Raw genomic sequence first — 20,287 nt, forward strand, 5'->3', positions numbered from 1 at the left:
TCTTGGTAGGTGAGAATGAAATGAGTTATCTTATTGGTGAAAAAAAAAGAACGAGGACAAGAGACAGGTGTGTATAGTGTTTGATAGAAAAAGATAAAATAATTTAACAAAGTTTATGTTATTATTATTTTTTTGCTAATCAAAGTTTAATGTTATTAACAAATAATAATTTATTTCAAACATGCTTAAAGAAATAAAACAAAAAATAAATAAATTTAAAAACCAAAGATATAAATTTATCTTAAAATTTGCCTTAAAAAACTAAGCATATCAAGCTAGAATAAACTCTTTAAAACATTTTCTCTTTTTATTATTTTTAACATTATTGATAGCACGTTTTAAGCTTTCATTGTAGATATGAAATATTAGAAAATGATATTAAGATATAAAATATTTTAATCTCTATAAAGAAGGGCTGATTTTTTTTTTTTCAAATACAGATTCATTAACAAATATTTAATTTGAGTTTTAAATTTTTTTTAAGCAATACATTAGTCTTTTAAAAAAACAATAAATATAAAAATATTCTTTTAATTTTCAAAATTACAAATACAAGTGATATTTATTTTGTTTAGACTAAGATATTCCGTTTAAAAAGATTAACATGATGTGTATTTTGATTTTTAGGAATTAATGTAATTCTTTATATTATTAATTTATTATAGAGTAATGTATTTTACCCTGAATTTATCCGGGACAAATTTAAATATTTATTGAAAGAGAATTCTTATGCAATACAAAAAATTTCGTAAAAATACATTACCAAACCAAATGTTTATAATTGGATAAATGATAAGTGGAAGAATTAGAAAAAGAGGTAGGAGTTGAACAAAATAGGCTGCAATTAATATTCATATGGAATGTGCGCTATAACATTTTCATGTTACTTGCTGATTTCCTTTTTAATAATAAATGAACGAAGAAATATAATTTAAATATTTTTTGGATAATTCAACTTTTAATTTAGAGATAAAAATAGGTCAGATCATATTATCCGACAAAGGTCTATAACCTAGCCTTTTTAAAGCATAAATTAACTAAACTTATTTAATTAATAGACTTAATTTAAATTTTTTAAAAAGCTTAATTAATTAAATAAGTTAAGTTTGAGTTTAAAAAAATTTTATTAGATCTATTAGAATTATTTATTTAAAATTTATAACAATATATTAAATATTTTTATATAAAAATTATAATATAATAATATATTAATAGTATATAAAAATTCAATTTAACGAGAAAATTAAAGGTAATAACTTCTGAAAGTATATTTAAAAAATATTTATAATCATTATTTTTAAAGTATTTTTATTCTAATAATATTTTTCTTTATTTTGAAGGTTGATAAATAACATGAAGAGATCTCTTTGAAAATCTAATGACATATTTGTTGTTGCACATTCATTATGAAAAATATTATTTGTATATTTTAGATTTTGTTTGTTACATTTGCTAATTTTAAGTCCGAAACTTATTTAGTATTTTAGTTATATTGTGTTTGTTGATTTAATGTGTAAGATTTGTGCCACTAGATTTGCTTAATAATTTATATATTGATGTTCATTTTATTATATTTTTTATACATGTAGTGATTTACTTATTTAAATTAAATATGTGGTTTGAAAGTGATAAATAAGAATATATAATTTTATTATATATATTCAAAGTGTTGAATTACTTTTTTTAATAATTTATTTAGATATAAGTCTTATGACTTTTAAAAAGATATATCGATTTAGATGATTTAATAATTTATTTATAAGATCTCATATTAAATAGTTCATTAAAAAAGTTAACAGACTAAAAACTAGGCTTTTAAAAAGATCATATTAAGTTTAATGAAAAACTTATGACAAATAATAGGTTAGACTTAAACTTTAAAATTATTAAACAGGTCAGACTTATTTATGCAAAGTCAAAAAATGAATTGAAATTAAAACTATATTTGCTAACTTATTTCTATTCCTAAATGTTAGTTAACCAAAATTAAAACTCAAAAAATGTGTTTGAAAGTACAAAGTAACCAAATAATTGAAATTCTATTATAATTAGATTTCAATAAAAAATTATTAAGATACATGATTGTACAATTTAACTTTAAAAGATTAACACAGGAGAAATGTTACAAATATACTTTTTAATATATTAATAGGTTAGACTTAAGCTTTAAAATTATTAAACAGGTCAGACCTATTTATGCAAAGTCAAAAAATGAATTGAAATTAAAACTATATTTGTTAACTTATTTCTATCCCTAAATGTTAGTTAACCAAAATTAAAACTCAAAAAATGTGTTTAAAAGTACAAAGTAACCAAATAATTGAAATTCTATTATAATTAGATTTCAATAAAAAATTATTAAGATACATGATTGTACAGTTTAACTTTAAAGGATTAACACAGGATAAATGTTATAAATATATTTTTTAATATATTTTTTTTATCACACTTTAACTATTAATTATAATTTATTAAAAATATATAAATAAAAAGAAAAATATTAATTTAAGAATAAAAAAGTATAATTTAAATATTTTTTTGCAATATTTAATAAATTTTAATCGATTAATAATGTATTAAAAATTAATATGTTACAAAGTACGGTGATAGTTTTTTTGTAATACAATCATGCATGATTTTATTACGTTTGCAGGTATAAGAAATTTGTACAGGTGCAATTTTTTTAAAACCGACAGCAATCATGACGGCAATGATCGTTTAAGTAAAGTAAATTCATGGCTGCGAATACTAATTATCAAAGTCAACTCAGTTTGAAAGTTGAACTTTGATGCATTGTTCCCAATTTAAACGAAGAACAAATGGTAGTTACAGAGTAAAAAAGTGAAGAATTGGGAACCAATGGCAAAGCATAGAAGCAACCACGCTGATTTTGAAGTTCCTGCCACTCTGTTGGTTTTGTTGGTGCTTTGTCAATGTACTTTAGGGCTGACACAAGCTCAGGCCCTTCTCAAGTGGAAACAAAGTCTCTCTGACCAACCAATTTTGGGTTCATGGATCACCAATGTCACTGCAACAACTCAAAGTCCTTGTTCATGGCCTGGTATTACTTGTGATTCCCAAGGCAGTGTCATTGTAATAAACTTAGCATACAAAGGACTTGAAGGTACCCTTCAAAACTTGAACTTGTCTGCTTTCCCAAACCTCATTCGTCTTGATCTCAAAGTAAACAAACTCACTGGCACCATACCACAAAATATTGGGGTGCTCTCAAAACTCAAAATTCTTGACCTTTCCACCAATTATCTCGATGGAACTTTACCTCTTTCTATGGCCAATTTGACTCAGCTTTATGAGCTTGATGTGTCAGGAAATGATATAAAAGGGATGTTAGATCCTCGTTTCTTTCCTGATGGAACTGATCACCCCAAAACTGGGCTCATTGCTATAAGGAATCTCTTGTTCCAGGATACCTCTCTTGGTGGCACAATTCCAAATGAAATAGGGAACCTAAAATATTTAACTGTGTTAGTTCTAGATGGAAATAACTTTCATGGGTCTATTCCTCCATCTATATGCAACTGCACCCACTTAAGAGTTCTCAGCATGCTTGAGAATTATCTCTCGGGCAAAGTTCCCCCAAGCATTGGAAAACTGACCAATCTAACTGATCTTCGCTTTTATTCCAACAATTTGTATGGTAAGCTGCCACAAGAATTTGCAAAGCTTTCATCTTTAACTCTGTTGCATATTTCTTGGAACAACTTCACTGGTGAATTGCCACAACTGTGCACCAGTGGTAAGCTTGTAAATTTCAGTGCATCCTACAACAATTTCACTGGCCCAATTCCTGTAAGCCTTAGAAACTGTGCATCTTTATACAGGGTTATACTCCATAACAATCAGCTATCAGGTTATGTGGATCAGGAATTTGGGGTGTATCCCAACCTCACCTACATTGACATCAGCCACAACAAGTTCCAAGGTAGGCTCTCTACAAATTGGGGTGCATGCAAAAACTTGCAATCCCTCACAATGGCTGGGAATGAAATAGGTGGCAATATTCCTGCTGAGATTTTTCAACTGGAGCAGCTAGTTCGACTTGACCTATCATCCAACCAATTATCAGGAGAAATTCCTTTGCAAGAAGGAAAATATCCTATTTTCCTGTCTGAATTAAATTTGAGTAATAACAATCTCTCTGGTATGATACCACCAATAATTGGAAAACTCTCTAATTTGCAGTTGTTGGACCTATCTAAGAACATACTTTGGGGACCACTTCCTCATGAAACAGGTGAATGCTCCAACTTGGTCAGCTTGAATCTGAGCCAAAATGTCTTGAATGACTCAATTCCCTACCAAATAGGAAATCTTGGATCCTTACAAGAATTTTTGGACTTGAGTTACAATGCATTTTCTGGAGAAATTCCTGCTGATCTTGGTAAGCTTAGAAGCTTGATAAGCTTGAATCTCTCTCACAACTACCTCTCAGGTTCTATACCTTATTCACTTGGCAACATGTTGAGCTTGTCATCCATGGACCTCTCCTACAATTATTTGGGTGGCCGTGTTCCTGATGGTGGCATATTCAACTCTTCTCATTTGCCAGATGTAAGCAACAACAGAGATTTATGTGGGAATATTCAAGGTTTGCCAGCTTGCAAGGTCTCACTCACTGAAACTGATGGTGGAGGTAACACTAACAAGGTTGTGATAATCATTTCTTTGGGGGGTGCCCTTTTTCCTTCATTGGTAATTGTTGGGGTTTTATTCTTTATCCATAAGAGGAACTCAGTTGTTCCAACCCAAGAAGACTTGGCAGCCAAGAAAGGAAATCCATTTTCAGTTTGGTACTTTGATGGGAAAGTTGTGTATGAAGAGATAATCGAAGCTACTAACAACTTTGACGACCAATACTGCATTGGAGAGGGGGCACAAGGAAAGGTTTTTAAAGCAGTGATACAAGGTCAAGTATTTGCCATAAAGAAGTTGAAATGTGATGCAGAAAGCATAGATATTGAGAGTATAAAAATCTTCAACAGGGAGGTAGAAGCCTTGACTGAAATACGCCACCGTAACATTGTCAAGCTTTATGGATTTTGCTTTAAAGGGTTGCACTTATTTTTGGTTAATGAGCATATGGATAGGGGGAATCTACATGATATGCTGAGAAATGACAATGAAGCATTAGACCTCGATTGGCCTAAGAGGGTTGATATTGTGAAAGGGGTAGCACAAGCTTTGTCCTATATGCATCATGATTGTGTTCCACCTATAATTCACAGAGACATATCAAGCAAGAATATTCTATTGTCCTCCAATCTTGAAGCTCGTGTCGCAGATTTTGGCACTGCAAAGTTGCTAAATCCTGATGATTCGTCTATGTGGACAAATTTTGCTGGCACATATGGCTATGCTGCTCCAGGTGGGCTTCAGAATTCACCTATCCTCTGCATAACTCTTTCATGCTTTTATTTATGGTAACACTTTTGCATGAACTTTAACTAGAACTATTCTGTTTCAGAAATTTCAAGTTATAGATAAAGATTCAGTTTATGTAGTACTTGTAGAAGAAGAAAATCAATATAAAAAATAAATAAAACTTTTTTCATAAGTTAAAAGCAACTTATACTCCCGAAGTTTTAAAAATATTGAATGAAAGAGGTTCTAAAAAATAGAGAAATAGAAGCTATTTTTAACTTATAAGAAGAGTTTCATTTATTTTACTACTTAATTTTTAATTCTTGTAAGTACTTATTAAAAAATTTATCCAAACTGAGTTAAAGTAGTCAATCTGCAAGTTTATCACTCCATTAGATATATTATCCGTTAATCTTTGATAATACCAAAGCAAAAGTTATGTTTGAGATGATCTCAAGTTGTAGCTGAGAAAACCAAATACAACTTTCTTCTTCCTCTGTTTCTGCAATTGACTTGTTTTCACTTGCTGGTGGTTGCTACAGAGCTTGCTTACTCAATGGCAGTGAGTGAGAAATGTGATGTGTTCAGCTTTGGTGTATTGGCTTTAGAGGTTCTGAAGGGAAAGCACCCTGGTGATCTTGTTTCCTTGATACAATCAAATACTGGTGATCAAATGATAAACTTGCCAGAGATTTTAGACCCACGCCTCTCACCTCCTGCTCCTACAAATATACAGATTTTGAATGAATTGGCATTGATTGCAAATTTAGCTCTATCATGTTTACAAACCAACCCTCAGTCTCGACCAACCATGCAAAGCATAGCTCAGCAACTTGATAAGAGACTCCCAAGTAACTCATTACTCATTAGGCTTTAACTTCTAAAAAAAGAATTTATGAAGCTCATGTGTTGTGTATATTATATGTGATTGTGCCTTTTCTCTTTTCTAAAAGGAATCCTTTTGGCTCAACGAGCTGCATATGTAAAGAAATGGTTCGGTTATCTCTTCATTCTCTTCTTTAACATAATAGCATATGCTTCTTAGAAGATAAGAAAAAGGGTGTTTAGTATTAGAGTCATTTTTTCTTCATAAAGAACAGGCTCAGCCAACTAGCTTACAAGTATGCATTAAGATAGTTGAACTTATGCACTTCTCTAATTGTGGATAGTACTGGTATTATCTTTTATATAAGTAGTCTATTGTGCATATTAGAATGGTTAAATTTGTGCAATTCTCTTTTACTTGTTTTATTTCACGTTGTGTCTTTTGGTAGCAAATCAATTTTGGAGATGTCAAGTATCAAATTAAGCAAAAATATTATAATTTAAGAAATGAGATACTGTGCGTAAGAAGTTAAGCACAAGAACAAATAAAGAAAAACTATAAAATAAAATAAGAAAAAGGTAGACACATTTAATAAAGATTTAACTATTGTATGAAAAAATAAAAAATAAAAACCAAGACGGGAAAAATGAAAATAGAATCATGAAAGGAAAGGAAAAAACTGTTCATCATCAATTTAAGAAAAGATTCATATTGATTGATTGAAAAATGAATCAAGAATCAAGAAAAGAATGTAATATGATAAAATTAACAAGTAAATGTTACATTATATTACATAAATGACTATGCGAGATGTGTTGGTACAAGAAATAAGGTAAAAATTTTACAGAAAAAATAACTATATCTAATAAATCAGTGAGTTAAATTTTCATTAATTTGGGATTGAATTATTTTAAGAAAACATTGATAACGATTAATTGCAATCTTTGAATAAGGAACGTGGCGCATGAAATTAAGGAAAGAAAGATACGGATTGATTGAAAAGTCTCTAGAAAATATTATAACTATAATAAGATTGAGAAATGAATGTCGCCGCCATTTCTGTACGGATCGATTACAAATTAAAATAATATTCAATTTAGAGCAAAATCAAATGACAAATCATGAAAAATGCTAATAATTAATAAAGTAATAATATAAGAAGTGTACTCTATCTTAAATTAAAGTACACAACGTTAAAAGTGACAATCTTTTAATGAAATATTTCTTAAACATTTACATATATCTTTGTTGCCTTCACCCTTTTTTTTCAATATTTTTAATTCATACATTTTGTACATTTTATAATTTTAAATATTTTTATCATATTACAATATTTTGAATTAATCTTTTAATGCTAGAGATGCTGCTAGTTTGACGTAAACTATTCTCCAAAAGAACAGCAATGTTTCCAAGCGGCAACTGCAGCCGAAATCCTTGAAGGCAGCTCAATGCATTTTTTTCAGTTTATAAAATTCAGTAATTTGTATGTAACAAATAAAATACGATTATTTAATTGAATGCAGTAACGACTTAAGTTGCAAGTGTAGGTTGAGTGCAGTACCAGAATACCGTGACACAAATCCTCCTCCAAGAAGAATATTATATTAGTTCATACTTCATATAAGACCTTCCTTATATTAAATGCTAAATAATTAAATAAATAATGTGGTCCTATTCTCATGCAAAGTCAATTATACAAATTTCTCATGCGAGAAAAATCAACCAGAAGAGCTGTCAGTTCGTGGATAAAAAAAAAGTCAAATTTAATTGAGCAGCTAAGGGTAATGGTAATGGTAATATAAACATTCATATATGAAAGTGTTGAATCTTGATCAAACAAATAAGCACTTGAAGCAGCCATTTTGTTGTGAACATTCCAATGAGCAACCATACATGCTATGCCTCCTTTCAAATTTCAGCTACTTTGGTGGTTTTACTTGCTCTATGTCAACGCACTTCAGGCCTAACACAAGCTGAGGCCCTTTTCAGGTGGAAACAAAGTCTTCCTAAACAACCCATTTTGGAGTCATGGGTGATCAGCTCCTCCAATGTAACAACTCAAAGCCCATGTTCATGGCGAGGTATCACTTGTGATTCCCAAGGCAGTGTCACTATAATAAACTTGGCTTACACCGGACTTGCAGGTACCCTTCAAAACTTGAACTTGTCTGTTTTCCCAAACCTTCTTCGTCTTGATCTCAAAGTAAACAATCTCACTGGCCTCATACCACAAAACATTGGCATCCTCTCAAAGCTTCAATTCCTTGATCTTTCTACTAACTATCTAAATGGCACCCTCCCTCTTTCTATTGCCAATTTGACTCAAGTTTATGAGCTTGATATTTCAAGAAATGATATAACTGGGATATTGGACCCTCGCTTATTTCCTGATGGATCTGATCAGCCCAAAAGTGGCCTCATTGGTATCAGGAATCTCCTCTTCCAAGACACCCTTTTAGGTGGTAGAATTCCAAATGAAATAGGGAACATAAGAAACTTGACTCTACTTGCTCTTGATGGAAACAGCTTCTATGGTCCTATTCCTCCATCTCTTGGTAATTGCACACATTTAAGCATTCTTAGAATGCCTCAAAATCAGCTCTCAGGCCCAATTCCCCCTAGTATTGGTAAATTAACCAATCTAACCGATGTGCGCTTTTTCACTAACAACTTAAATGGCACTGTGCCACAAGAGTTTGGAAACTTGTCTTCCTTAACTGTGTTGCATCTTGCTGAAAACAACTTTATTGGTGAATTACCACCACAAGTGTGCAAAAGTGGCACTCTTGTGAATTTCAGTGCAGCCTACAATAGTTTCACTGGCCCAATTCCAAAAAGCCTTAAAAACTGCCCAGCCTTGTATAGAGTTAGACTTGAATACAACCAGCTGACAGGTTATGCAGATGAGGATTTTGGAGTGTATCCTAATCTCACTTACATGGACTTCAGCTATAACAGGGTGCAAGGTGAGTTCTCTGCAAATTGGGGTTCCTGTAAAAACATGCAATTACTTAGAATGGCAGGGAATGCTGTGAGTGGCAGCATTCCAAGTGAGATTTTTCAGTTGAACCAACTACAAGAGCTTGATCTATCGTCTAATCAAATATCAGGAGAGCTTCCACCACAGATAGGAAATTCCTCCAACTTGTATGAATTAAATTTGAGTGATAACAAACTCACAGGTATGATACCGGCAGAAATTGGAAAGATTTCCAATTTGAGGTCTTTGGACCTGTCTATGAACTTGCTGTTGGGACCAATCCCAAGTCAGATAGGGGACATCTCCAACTTGCAGAATTTAAATTTGAGCAACAATCACTTGAATGGCACAATCCCTTATCAAATTGGAAACCTTGCAGCTTTACAAGACTTCTTGGACTTGAGTTACAATTCACTTTCGGGAGAAATTCCTGATCTTGGGAAGCTTTCAAATCTGATAAGCTTGAATATCTCTCACAACAATCTGTCAGGTCCAATTCCTGACTCACTTAGTGAAATGTTGAGCTTGTCAGCCGTAAACCTCTCCTATAATAATTTGGAGGGTCCTGTTCCTACAGGCGGCATATTCAACTCTTCTCATCATCCACTGGATTTGAGCAACAACAAAGATTTGTGTGGGAATATTAGAGGTTTGAGACCCTGTAATGTCTCTCTCACTCAACCAAATGGTGGATCAAGTCACAACAACAAGGTTGTGATCCCTATTGTTGCTTCTTTGGGAGGCGCTCTTGTTCTCTCATTGGTTATAGTTGGTATTTTTTTCTTTTGCTGTAAGAGAAAGTCAAGAGCTCCAAGGCAAAAAACCTCCTTCAACAGACCAAATCCATTTTCAATTTGGTACTTTAATGGTAAAGTTGTGTATGCAGACATCATTGAAGCTACTAAGAACTTTGACAACGAGTATTGCATTGGTGAAGGAGCACTGGGAAAAGTTTATAAAGCGGAGATGAAAGGAGGTCAAGTATTTGCTGTAAAAAAGTTGAAATGTGATGCAGACAACTTAGATTTTGAGAGTATAAAAACCTTTGAGAGTGAGGTAGAAGCCATGACAGAAACACGGCACAGAAACATTGTGAAGCTTTATGGATTTTGCTCTGAAGGGGTGCACACGTTTTTGATTTATGAGTACATGGATAGGGGGAACTTATCTGACACGCTGAGAGATGACAAGGAAGCATTAGAATTAGATTGGCATAAAAGGTTTGACATCATCAAAGGTGTAGCAAGCGCTTTGTCCTACATGCATCATGATTGTGCTCCACCTTTAATTCATAGAGACATATCAAGCAAGAACATTTTATTGTCCACCAATCTTAAAGCTCATGTCTCAGATTTTGGCACTGCCAGGTTTCTGAAGCCTGATTCGCCTATTTGGACATCATTTGCCGGCACATATGGCTATGCTGCTCCAGGTGAGCTTGCCTCACACCTTTCTGCATTCTTTTTAGTTCTGTAATATCTATTCACTTATGAATTTTCTGACATGTGCCTTGTATAAAAAATATGGCTGAATGACTTGTCTGTCATGTTTCTAGTTTCCATTCAATATATAGATCAATATACAAACAATAAGATTGATATTTAGGCTAAATTAAAGGGATATGCTTATTTCTAAGTAGGCTAATTCCTAAACTGATATGTAAGGATTACAACTAATCAATCTAGCATTTACACCTATTTAAAGTATATAAAAACAATCTGTACACATAAATGATAATTATATACAATAACATCCCCCCTCAAATTGATGCTGGTTGATCAAGAAGCATCAATTTGCTAACAAGAAATTGATGACGTTGTCTTGTGAGAGACTTGGTAAAAACATTTGCTATCTGTAAACTTGTGGAAACAAGAGGAAGAGAAATGATTTATGTGTCTACAGCTTCTCGAATATAATGACAATCCACTTCGATGTGCTTTGTGCGCTCATGGTAAATTGGATTAGCAGCAAGTTGAATGACACTTGTGTTGTCAGCATGAAGAGGAGTGGGTTCAGCTTGAGGAAAACCAAGTTCAGTCAACAATCCTCGAAGCCAAGTGATTTTCGAGCATGCAGCAGACATTGCACGATATTCAGATTCAGTAGATGATTTGGAGACATGATCTTGCTTCTTATTTTTCCAAGATATCAAGGAGTCTCCAAGAAACATGCACCAACTAGTAGTAGAGCGACGAGTATTGGGACAACCGGCCCAATCAACATCGCTAAAAGCAATAAGTCGTAGAGGAGACCCAGTGGAAAATAATAGACCACGAGAATTAGAACCTCGTAGATATCTAATGATGCGACGAACAGCAACCAAATGCAAATGTCTTGGAGAATGCATAAATTGACTGACTTGTTGTACAGCAAAGGAGATATCAGGCCTAGTAATAGTTAAGTAGTTCAAACTGCCTACTAATTGTCGATACAATAAAGGATCAGGAAGGAGATCTCCCTCGTCAGCATGGTACTTAACATTTACCTCTAGAGGAGTATCAACAGATGAAGAATCTTGAAGACCAGCCAAAGAAATCAAATCCTGAGTGTATTTATGTTGGTGTAAGAATATGCCAGATGGACTAGTGTGAACTTCCAGCCCCAAAAAATAAGTAAGATTGCGAAGATTCTTCATATGAAAGAAATCATGAAGATGTTGCTGAAGTTGTGTAATCAATAAAGGATATGTCCCAGTGATAACAATATCATCTACATATACTAGAAGTAGAATAATTCCACTAGAAGTCTTACGAAGGAACAAGGAGGAGTCATATTGGCTTTGCACAAGCTGAAACTTAAGCAATATGGAGCGAAACTTCTGAAACCATGCTCGTGGTGCTTGTTTTAAGCCATAAAGAGAGCGATTCAACTTGCAAACCTCCTTAGTAGAAGAGGAAAACATACCAGGGGGTGGCTTCATGTATATATCTTCTTTGAGATTACCATGGAGAAAAGCATTTTTGACATCTAGTTGATAAAGAGGCCATTCTTGTGAGGCAGCAATGGCAATGATGGTGCAAATAGTAGTCTTTTTGCCACAAGAGCAAATGTCTCCTCATAATCAACCCCATACTCTTGTCGATTTCCAAGAGCAACCAACCTAGCTTTATAGAAATCCAGAGTCCTATCGGAACGAAGTTTGACTAAGTAAACCCATTTACACCCAATGGGCTTAATATGAGGTGGACATTGAACAATGTCCTAAGTTTGATTTTCTTGAAGAGCATGAAGTTCCTCTTGCATCGCTCGCTGCCAACACTCATTAGAAGCTGTCTATGAGTAAGAAGATGGAACTGAAATAGAAATCAAAGCAGTAGTATATGATGTATGATAAGAGCTGTACATATCCGGAGGACGAGAAACTCGGCTGGATCGTCTCAAAACTAGTGGAGCAGCAGTAGATTGCAGGTTTAGATCAGAAGGGGACAATGATGAAGGAGGACGTCGTGTGTACACCAATCCAAGCTTGAATCGATTTATATGAGATATCATGTCATCAAAATTAGGAAGAGTAACAAACTCAGGTGATGAATGAACATGAGTTGGGAAGAAAAATTGATTTTCAAAGAAAACAACATTCCGAGAAATGCGTAGTCTTTTTGAATTAAGATCATAGAAAACAAAACCTTTGTGATGAGCACTATATCCCATAAATGCACATTTAACAAATTGAGCAGAAAGCAAATGAACAAAACAAATACAACCAAAAGTATGTAGATGTTGGTAGGATGGATGAATATGATAAAGACGAAAATATGATGTGTCAAAATTTAGTGTTTGGGAGGGTAAACGATTAATGAGATAAAATGCAGTAGATAAAGGTTCTACCCAAAAACTAGGTGGAACAGAAGATTCAAGCAACAAAGTACGAACCACATCTAAGAGATGATGATTTTTCCATTTCGCCACTCCATTTTGCTGGGGTTTATATGAAAAGAACGTTGAGAGAGAATACCTTTTTTATTCAAAAAATCATGTACTGCATTAGACATGTACTTGCCACCAGAATCAGATCGAAGTACCTTAATAACTGTAGAGAATTGAGTTTCAATATATGTAAGAAAAGTCTGAAAAATAGAGAGAAACTCAGATGTAGAGCGAAGAAAATAAATTCAAGTAAATCGGTTGTAGTCATCAATAAATGTCACAAAATATTTATAGTTGGCATGAGAAATAACATGTGTGATCCCCCATACATCACTATGAATAATATCAAAACAGTGTTATGCACGACTACCAATTATTGGAAACGGAAGTATTTTACTTTTTCCTAGTTTACATGTAGAACAATCAAAAGATACAAGTTTATTGTTTCCCAAACAACCATAATTCAACAAACGAGACAAAATGACAGAATTGGGATGTCTCAATTACCTATGCCATACTTCACTTTTATTGACATGAGTAGAAAATGCCACATGATAAGGAATAGAAAATTGTAGAGGAAACAAACGTCCAACTTTAGGTTCCTTCGCGATCACTGTCCTCGACACCAGATCCTGCACACAACATCTATCAAGAGAAAAATGTACATTACAATTATTTTTCACTAATTGTCCAACTGAAATGAGATTATTAGAAAGTTCAGGGGATACAAAGGCATTGTTCAAAATTGGAGTAATATCTCCAACAGCAGTAATGGGTATAGTGTGTCCATTAGCGACCTGGATTTGTTCGGAACCATTGTATGGGCGAACATTTTGCAGATAATTTTTTGAGCTAGTCATATGGTTTGAGGCTGCAGAATCAATAAGCCAAGAATTAGATGATGATTTTCGATTACCTTGAAGCCACAAAGTAGAGAAAGCAGAAATAATCATTTGTTGCACCATGTCAGCAGTAAGAACGATGGTTTCAGCACTATTATTGACTACAGAAGGAGGTGAAGTCCCATCTGTAATTTGACCAGAAGATGAATTTCCTATAGTGGCTTGGTAGGCAATAGGCTGGCGATTTTGAGGCCAAATTGAACACTCATTGAGAATGTGTCCTAGCTTTTTGCAATAATTACAGAATTTTTTTAGTACATTGTGTAGCAATGTGACCATAATTCTTACAACTATAACATTAAACTTTACTCATATCCCTACCTTTGTCTCTTCTTTGAGCCAAAAAGGCTAGAGGTGCAGCAGTCAGCTTGTCTTAATCAAGAGAGGCTTGAGTAAAGAGACGTTGTTCTTCACGAATCAACTCACCAAAGCAATCATCCAAGGTAGGAGAAGGATGATGATTCATCAAATGAGAACGAATATTCTCAAAATCCGGTCGAAGCTTCATCATAAACTTCATGAACAACCAATATATCAGAAAGAGAAGTTGTGGAAACAGTAGCACAAACAATATCAGAAAATTCAGCCCATAAATTTTGAAATCTAGAAAAATATTCCTGAATAGACAAGTTTCCTTGAGAGTAGTTAGCAATTTCGTACTCCAACTGAAATCTTTTAGCTGAATTTGTTTGATTATAAACCTTCTTCAAGTAGTCCCACATCGTTTTGGCAGTTTTGTGTGGACGTAAATGAAGAGCAATCTGAGGATCACATGACATTATAAGCCATGACATAACCCAAGTATCCTTGAATTTCCATTGAGCTAACTCTATAGCATCTGTGGGAGCTGGGACAGTGCCATCTATATGTCCCCATAACTCCTTCCTAGTAACAAATAATTGAAACTGAAATTCCCAAGTTGCATAATTTTTTCCAGTAAATTTGACACAAAATTCAGGTGTACTACCAGCCATTACAAAGTAATGAATGGAAAAAAAAAAAAAAAACCCTGACAAACAAGAAAACCCCTAAGCGAACAAAGAACAAGAAAATCAAGGCTCAGAAAAAAAAAAAGACACGAACATCCCACCCAAAATTTAGGCTCTTGATACCATATAAAAAATATGGCTGAATGACTTGCCTGTCATGTTTCTAGTTTCCATTCAATATATAGATCAATATACAAACAATAAGACTGATATTTAGGCTAAATTAAAGGGATATATTTATTTCTAGGTAGGCTAATTCCTAAGCTGATATGTAAGGATTACAACTAATCAATCTAGCATTTACACCTATTTAAAGTATATAAAAACAATATATACACATAAATAATAATTATATACAATAACATCTTGAAACATAATAAAAATTCTATGATTTCTAATAAAAATTTATTATATATAAGTTTTTCTTGTGTATCATTAGACACACATTGAAAATTTGATTTATTTATATAATTTCTTTTAACGTGTGCTTAACAGTACCTAGTAAGAACATAGACCCAGTAAGTTTTTTTTTTTTTTCGAAGATCACGAATATCAATAATAAAGATGGAAGGGATTTATAACATTAAATGCTTAACTTTCTATAAAAATTTTAACATTTATTGATTTCTTAATACGTGTGGTTCTGCTTTGCACACTTCAGAAAAAGCGTTACTTAAATTCTACCATTTGATACAACTTAATTTTTCTAGTTTGCAATTGGCTAATTTTGATTGTCTGCTGACTATGGTGCAGAGCTTGCTTACACAATGGCAGTGACAGAGAAATGTGATGTGTTCAGCTTTGGTGTTTTGGCATTTGAGATTCTTACAGGAAGGCACCCTGGTGATATTGTTTCCTACATACAAACTTCAAGTGAACAAAAAATAAACTTAAAAGAGATTTTAGATACTCGTCTACCACCTCCTGCGAAGAGCCATGTTTTGAAGGAATTGCAATTAATTGCAAACCTTGCTCTCTCTTGTTTGCAAACAAACCCTCTATCTCGACCAACTATGAGAAGCATAGCTCAGCTTCTTGAAATGGAGACTTCAGATATGAGATAACTCATGATTTAAGTATTTTCTGGTGCACGTGCTTTGTACATATACTTATCTTGTATCCGATCTTATCCTTCATTATAGTGACTATTCGCCCTTTGCACAAAAAGCAAAATATTGTCATGTACATGATAAGGGGCACAAAAATTTCTTATTTTTAAGGCCAATGGTTCTGCTTTAAATGATGCAATGTTTCCTCTACAGTCATTCTATATTTTTCACTTGGCCTTAAAAATAAGAAATTTTTAAAGTGATCAGCTCAGCTAGCTAACTAATCATTTTAGTAATAAGAATTTGTTGTTTCATGTGATTATTGATTTTGACAATTTCATCTTTAACTTTGATCACTATATAAAGGCATTTGGTTTATTGATTTTGCTGCACATCAATTAACTCAATTCTTGATTTTATCATTTATAAGTCAAATTAGCTTCTGACTTGACAATTTTGGAAGAGCTTAGAGTTAAGAGTTTTACTTCATCCTTGGGCTTACCCTTACACACATTCAGAACATTATATTATAAGAAAACTTCAAGTATAACACTAATCAATTCGGGCATATACTTTTCATCATGTACCTATGGAATTGGGTTTGTGTTTATCAAACACACTAATATGTATTTTTTTAAAATATACTCATCATGAAATAAATTTTAAGAAAAAGTGATCATTCAATAGCAGAAAAAACACGAAAGTTATATATATATATATATATATATATATATATATATATATATATATATATATATATATAATAAGTCAGAAAAAACACGAAAGTTTTATATATATATAATAGGTCAGATGAGGCTAATCATATATTAAGTCAATAACTAAATTATCTTGTTGTTATTGAGATAATAGTGCTGAGAAGAATTAATAGTTGTTGTTATTGAGATGATAATGCCGAGAAGAATTAATGTTAGGAGTATACTTCACAAGGCAAAGAAAAAAAATGGATCAAAATTTGGACCAAATACTTGGAATATATATCTTGTAGCAAGATATTTAAGAAGATTGACTATAAAGAGAATTAACAAAACATGTATTGTTAATTCTCTCTAGAGTTGTAGCAGATTAAAATACTATAAATTGAGAACCAACCTAATTTAAACTATAGTTAACATTTTAAATGAATAAGGGAAGATTATATAAAAAAATATTATATACTAGTTTGGTGTTACATAACTGAAGTAGCTTCTGTTAATATAATTTTTATTCAATTGAAATTAAATGTGTATAAATATTTACTAATAAAATAGTATATTATGCTAGCATAAATTATTTCATTGATATGAAAAATTAATACTTATTATTAGTATATCAAATATTATCATAATGTACTATAATGTTAATTTAAATCTATAATATTTAAATAAAAACTATACTAATAAATATACTTTTAACACCAACATTTTTTTGTTACTAATACATGACTTCTTTTCAGTGATTAAATGCATTCAATTAAATTGTCAACTCTATTAAAATACAATGAATTGCTTCCTTTCCGAATCTACATTTTCAAATCTTTCAACGTGTAATCAAAACATTATTTCAAGTACTACAGATTAGAAGAAAAAAAGAAATTTAGTTATAATAAAATAAGACCTGTATTTAGCTTTGCTGAAGATTTTTTTTTTCCTTTTATTTTTTATAAACAATTGTCATTTTTTATTTTTTGAAAGTCTGTGACAGTAACCTTTTCAAACACCGTAAGTAACCTCTTGATCTTGACTTGGTCTACGCGGAAGCATGGAGAAATTTAAGACATATCAAAGAACTGAGATTCTTTATTCTTATGTAAAGAAAGATCAAAAGAATAATATTGAATGGCATTGGCAACTGGCAAGCAATATATTATACACCCAGCCACCAATTTTTATTATAAATTTAACAGTTTACTATCTTTATTTCTTTAAATTTAAAGATTCAGTAAATGTTTATCGAAAGAGTAACTATTATAATAAAATATTCAAATATAATAAATATTTTATCTTTCAATAAAATTTTACTAATAGCATTTCTTTAAATATTTTACATTTAAATTAAGTTTTCTGTCTTTAATAGTAGCATTTTTTTTTACTAATACTTATACTTTAATAAGATAGGAAAGTTAGTATATGAATAATTGAATAAGAATAAGATAAAAGTATAATAAACTCTTATTTTATTATATATTTAATGCATATTAAAATAAAAAGATAGATATGTTATGTTATCCGGTTTTTTATCTGCCACAGTAAATAATAAATGATGACTGAATACCCATAGTTACGTCATCATATTAAATTTCAACTTGGTGGATGATATTAGAGTCAACCCACTGATCCTATTGAATAATATATGTTGATTCTCAATATATATTTTCAAGAGGATAACAATAAGATCGTTTTCTTCGAATTTATCCCTTTAAAATGAAGAGATATATAAACAGTGAGGAATTATTTTCAATATCAATCTAAAATTGATTGTATTTATAAAATATTTAAATGTAAATTAACAATAATAATTTTTATTTATTGTTTATTTTACATGTTTTCTCATTATAAAAAAAAAAGGCTAAACCCGTTATATTCTTTGCTATTCCAAGATTTTAATACGACGATTTGAATCGATTTAAAATTTCTGCTATCCTGCTTAGTTGGACACACCTACTTCATAGGGAATCCAGAAAAATAAAAAGAAAAAAAAATGTACAAATTTTATAATTGTTTACGTCGGCTACAAACTTCTACCTTTATGGATTCAAGTGTGAAATTCAAGGGAATATACGAGTAATTTTTTCCACTTACTTTTTATCTTTTATTTTATACACATATTTCATAAATATATTTTCAAATTAAAGGAGATAATCTTCAGTTATTGCATTTTTGTGTTTACAAAACATTTATAAATCTATTACATATCTTTAAATGGTGTTTGTGTACAGCTTTATTAATCGCCATAATCCTAGCTAGGCTGGAAATTGACCTTTTCAAAATGGAAGGAGAGGTGGTGAATTCAATTCTCTTTTTCTGTTCATTATTAAAGTTTCAACTCTTTCAACGCACGCGTATATATACAGATTAAATATTTTTTTTCTAATACCATGATGTTGTTATTATTATATACATGTTATTTTTTGAGGTTGTTATATATGACACTAAGTCAAATACATCTTGATATACATAAAAGTTATTAACATTATGCATGACTTATGACATTGCTTTCACGCAGAACTTGGGTCTTATATATATATTTTTATCTCATGATGAAAATACGAGGGAATTAACAATGAGTATTTAGACATGCAACGCGTTGTTCTCCTTTATCGTACCCGTTGACTTAGTTTACGCGGAAGCATCCGAGAATGGTATACACAAATTTCCCTGCATGCCACTGTTATTGACAAAAGAAAAAGAAGACAAGTTAGGGAGGTAGCGAAGTCAAACACCTTACCAAAGTTAAATAAAATAAAATGCTTGAAAAATACGCGACAAGCACCCATTATGGATTATAAAGTTGGCATGAGTTGATTGTGATGCACGGAGAGACTAATGGCTTCTAAGAGGTGCTCGCTTATTTGGGTGATTCTCTTTCTCTCTCTCTTTAGCTTTTCTGCCAAGGCAATAGCAAGGAACCCTGTTGGTGCTTCTGAACTTCATGCTGGTAAGTGAAGTGCTGCTACTCATCCCTATATAGTATTTGCAAATTTTGAGCTTGAGCTTAAGCTTGCATGTACACATGCAACCATATGATATATATATATATGGATAAATTAATGGAAATAAGTGTTCCTATTTTACTTTCGTAGCTTCAGATGAAATGGGTCTGAGTAGGAAGCTCCTTGGCCAACAACAGCGACCTCACTGTAGGAAGTTAAGTGTGACGTTGGGTGACTTGGGTCAACATCACCCCACCCCAAAAGATAGTCCACTGTGCCACAATTATCTCTGATGTCGGTGTTATGTTGCAATTGTTTAGTTCATGCAATTTACGTTAAACACATTTTCTGATAATTTGAAAACCATAAATTCAGATGGCTCGGATAATTTTAATATATGATTGAATTTAAGCCTCACTGTATACGATTTTGTTTCTATATTTCGTATACAGTATACCATGCTCGAAGTAGCATAAATGCGAATAGGGATCATCCATAATTTCCACACATAAAACTCTGTAGGTGATTGTAACTCTTGAAATTATATCACTTTGTTGTGATATTCTTTATAGATACAGTTGGAAAATGTGAGTCGTTGAATGTTAAATTGAACGCAGTTGTTTTTGACTTAATTATGTTTAAA

At 32.0% G+C, this 20,287-nt stretch overlaps 1 protein-coding gene across 1 annotated transcript; it reads left to right on the top strand.

Moving 5' to 3' along the window:
• Positions 1-2,859: 2,859 nt before the first annotated feature.
• On the top strand, positions 2,860-16,010 carry LOC113866080 (MDIS1-interacting receptor like kinase 2-like). The gene is made up of 4 exons (XM_027500970.1): positions 2,860-5,386; positions 5,925-6,233; positions 8,128-10,620; positions 15,700-16,010. Exons 1-4 carry the CDS (start codon positions 2,860-2,862, stop codon positions 16,008-16,010), a joined length of 5,640 nt encoding a protein of 1,879 aa, XP_027356771.1.
• The last annotated feature ends 4,277 nt before the right edge of the window (positions 16,011-20,287 follow it).

Source organism: Abrus precatorius, unplaced genomic scaffold (assembly GCF_003935025.1).
Source record: "Abrus precatorius isolate BTA unplaced genomic scaffold, Abrus_2018 Scaffold4, whole genome shotgun sequence".
NCBI lineage: Eukaryota > Viridiplantae > Streptophyta > Magnoliopsida > Fabales > Fabaceae > Abrus > Abrus precatorius.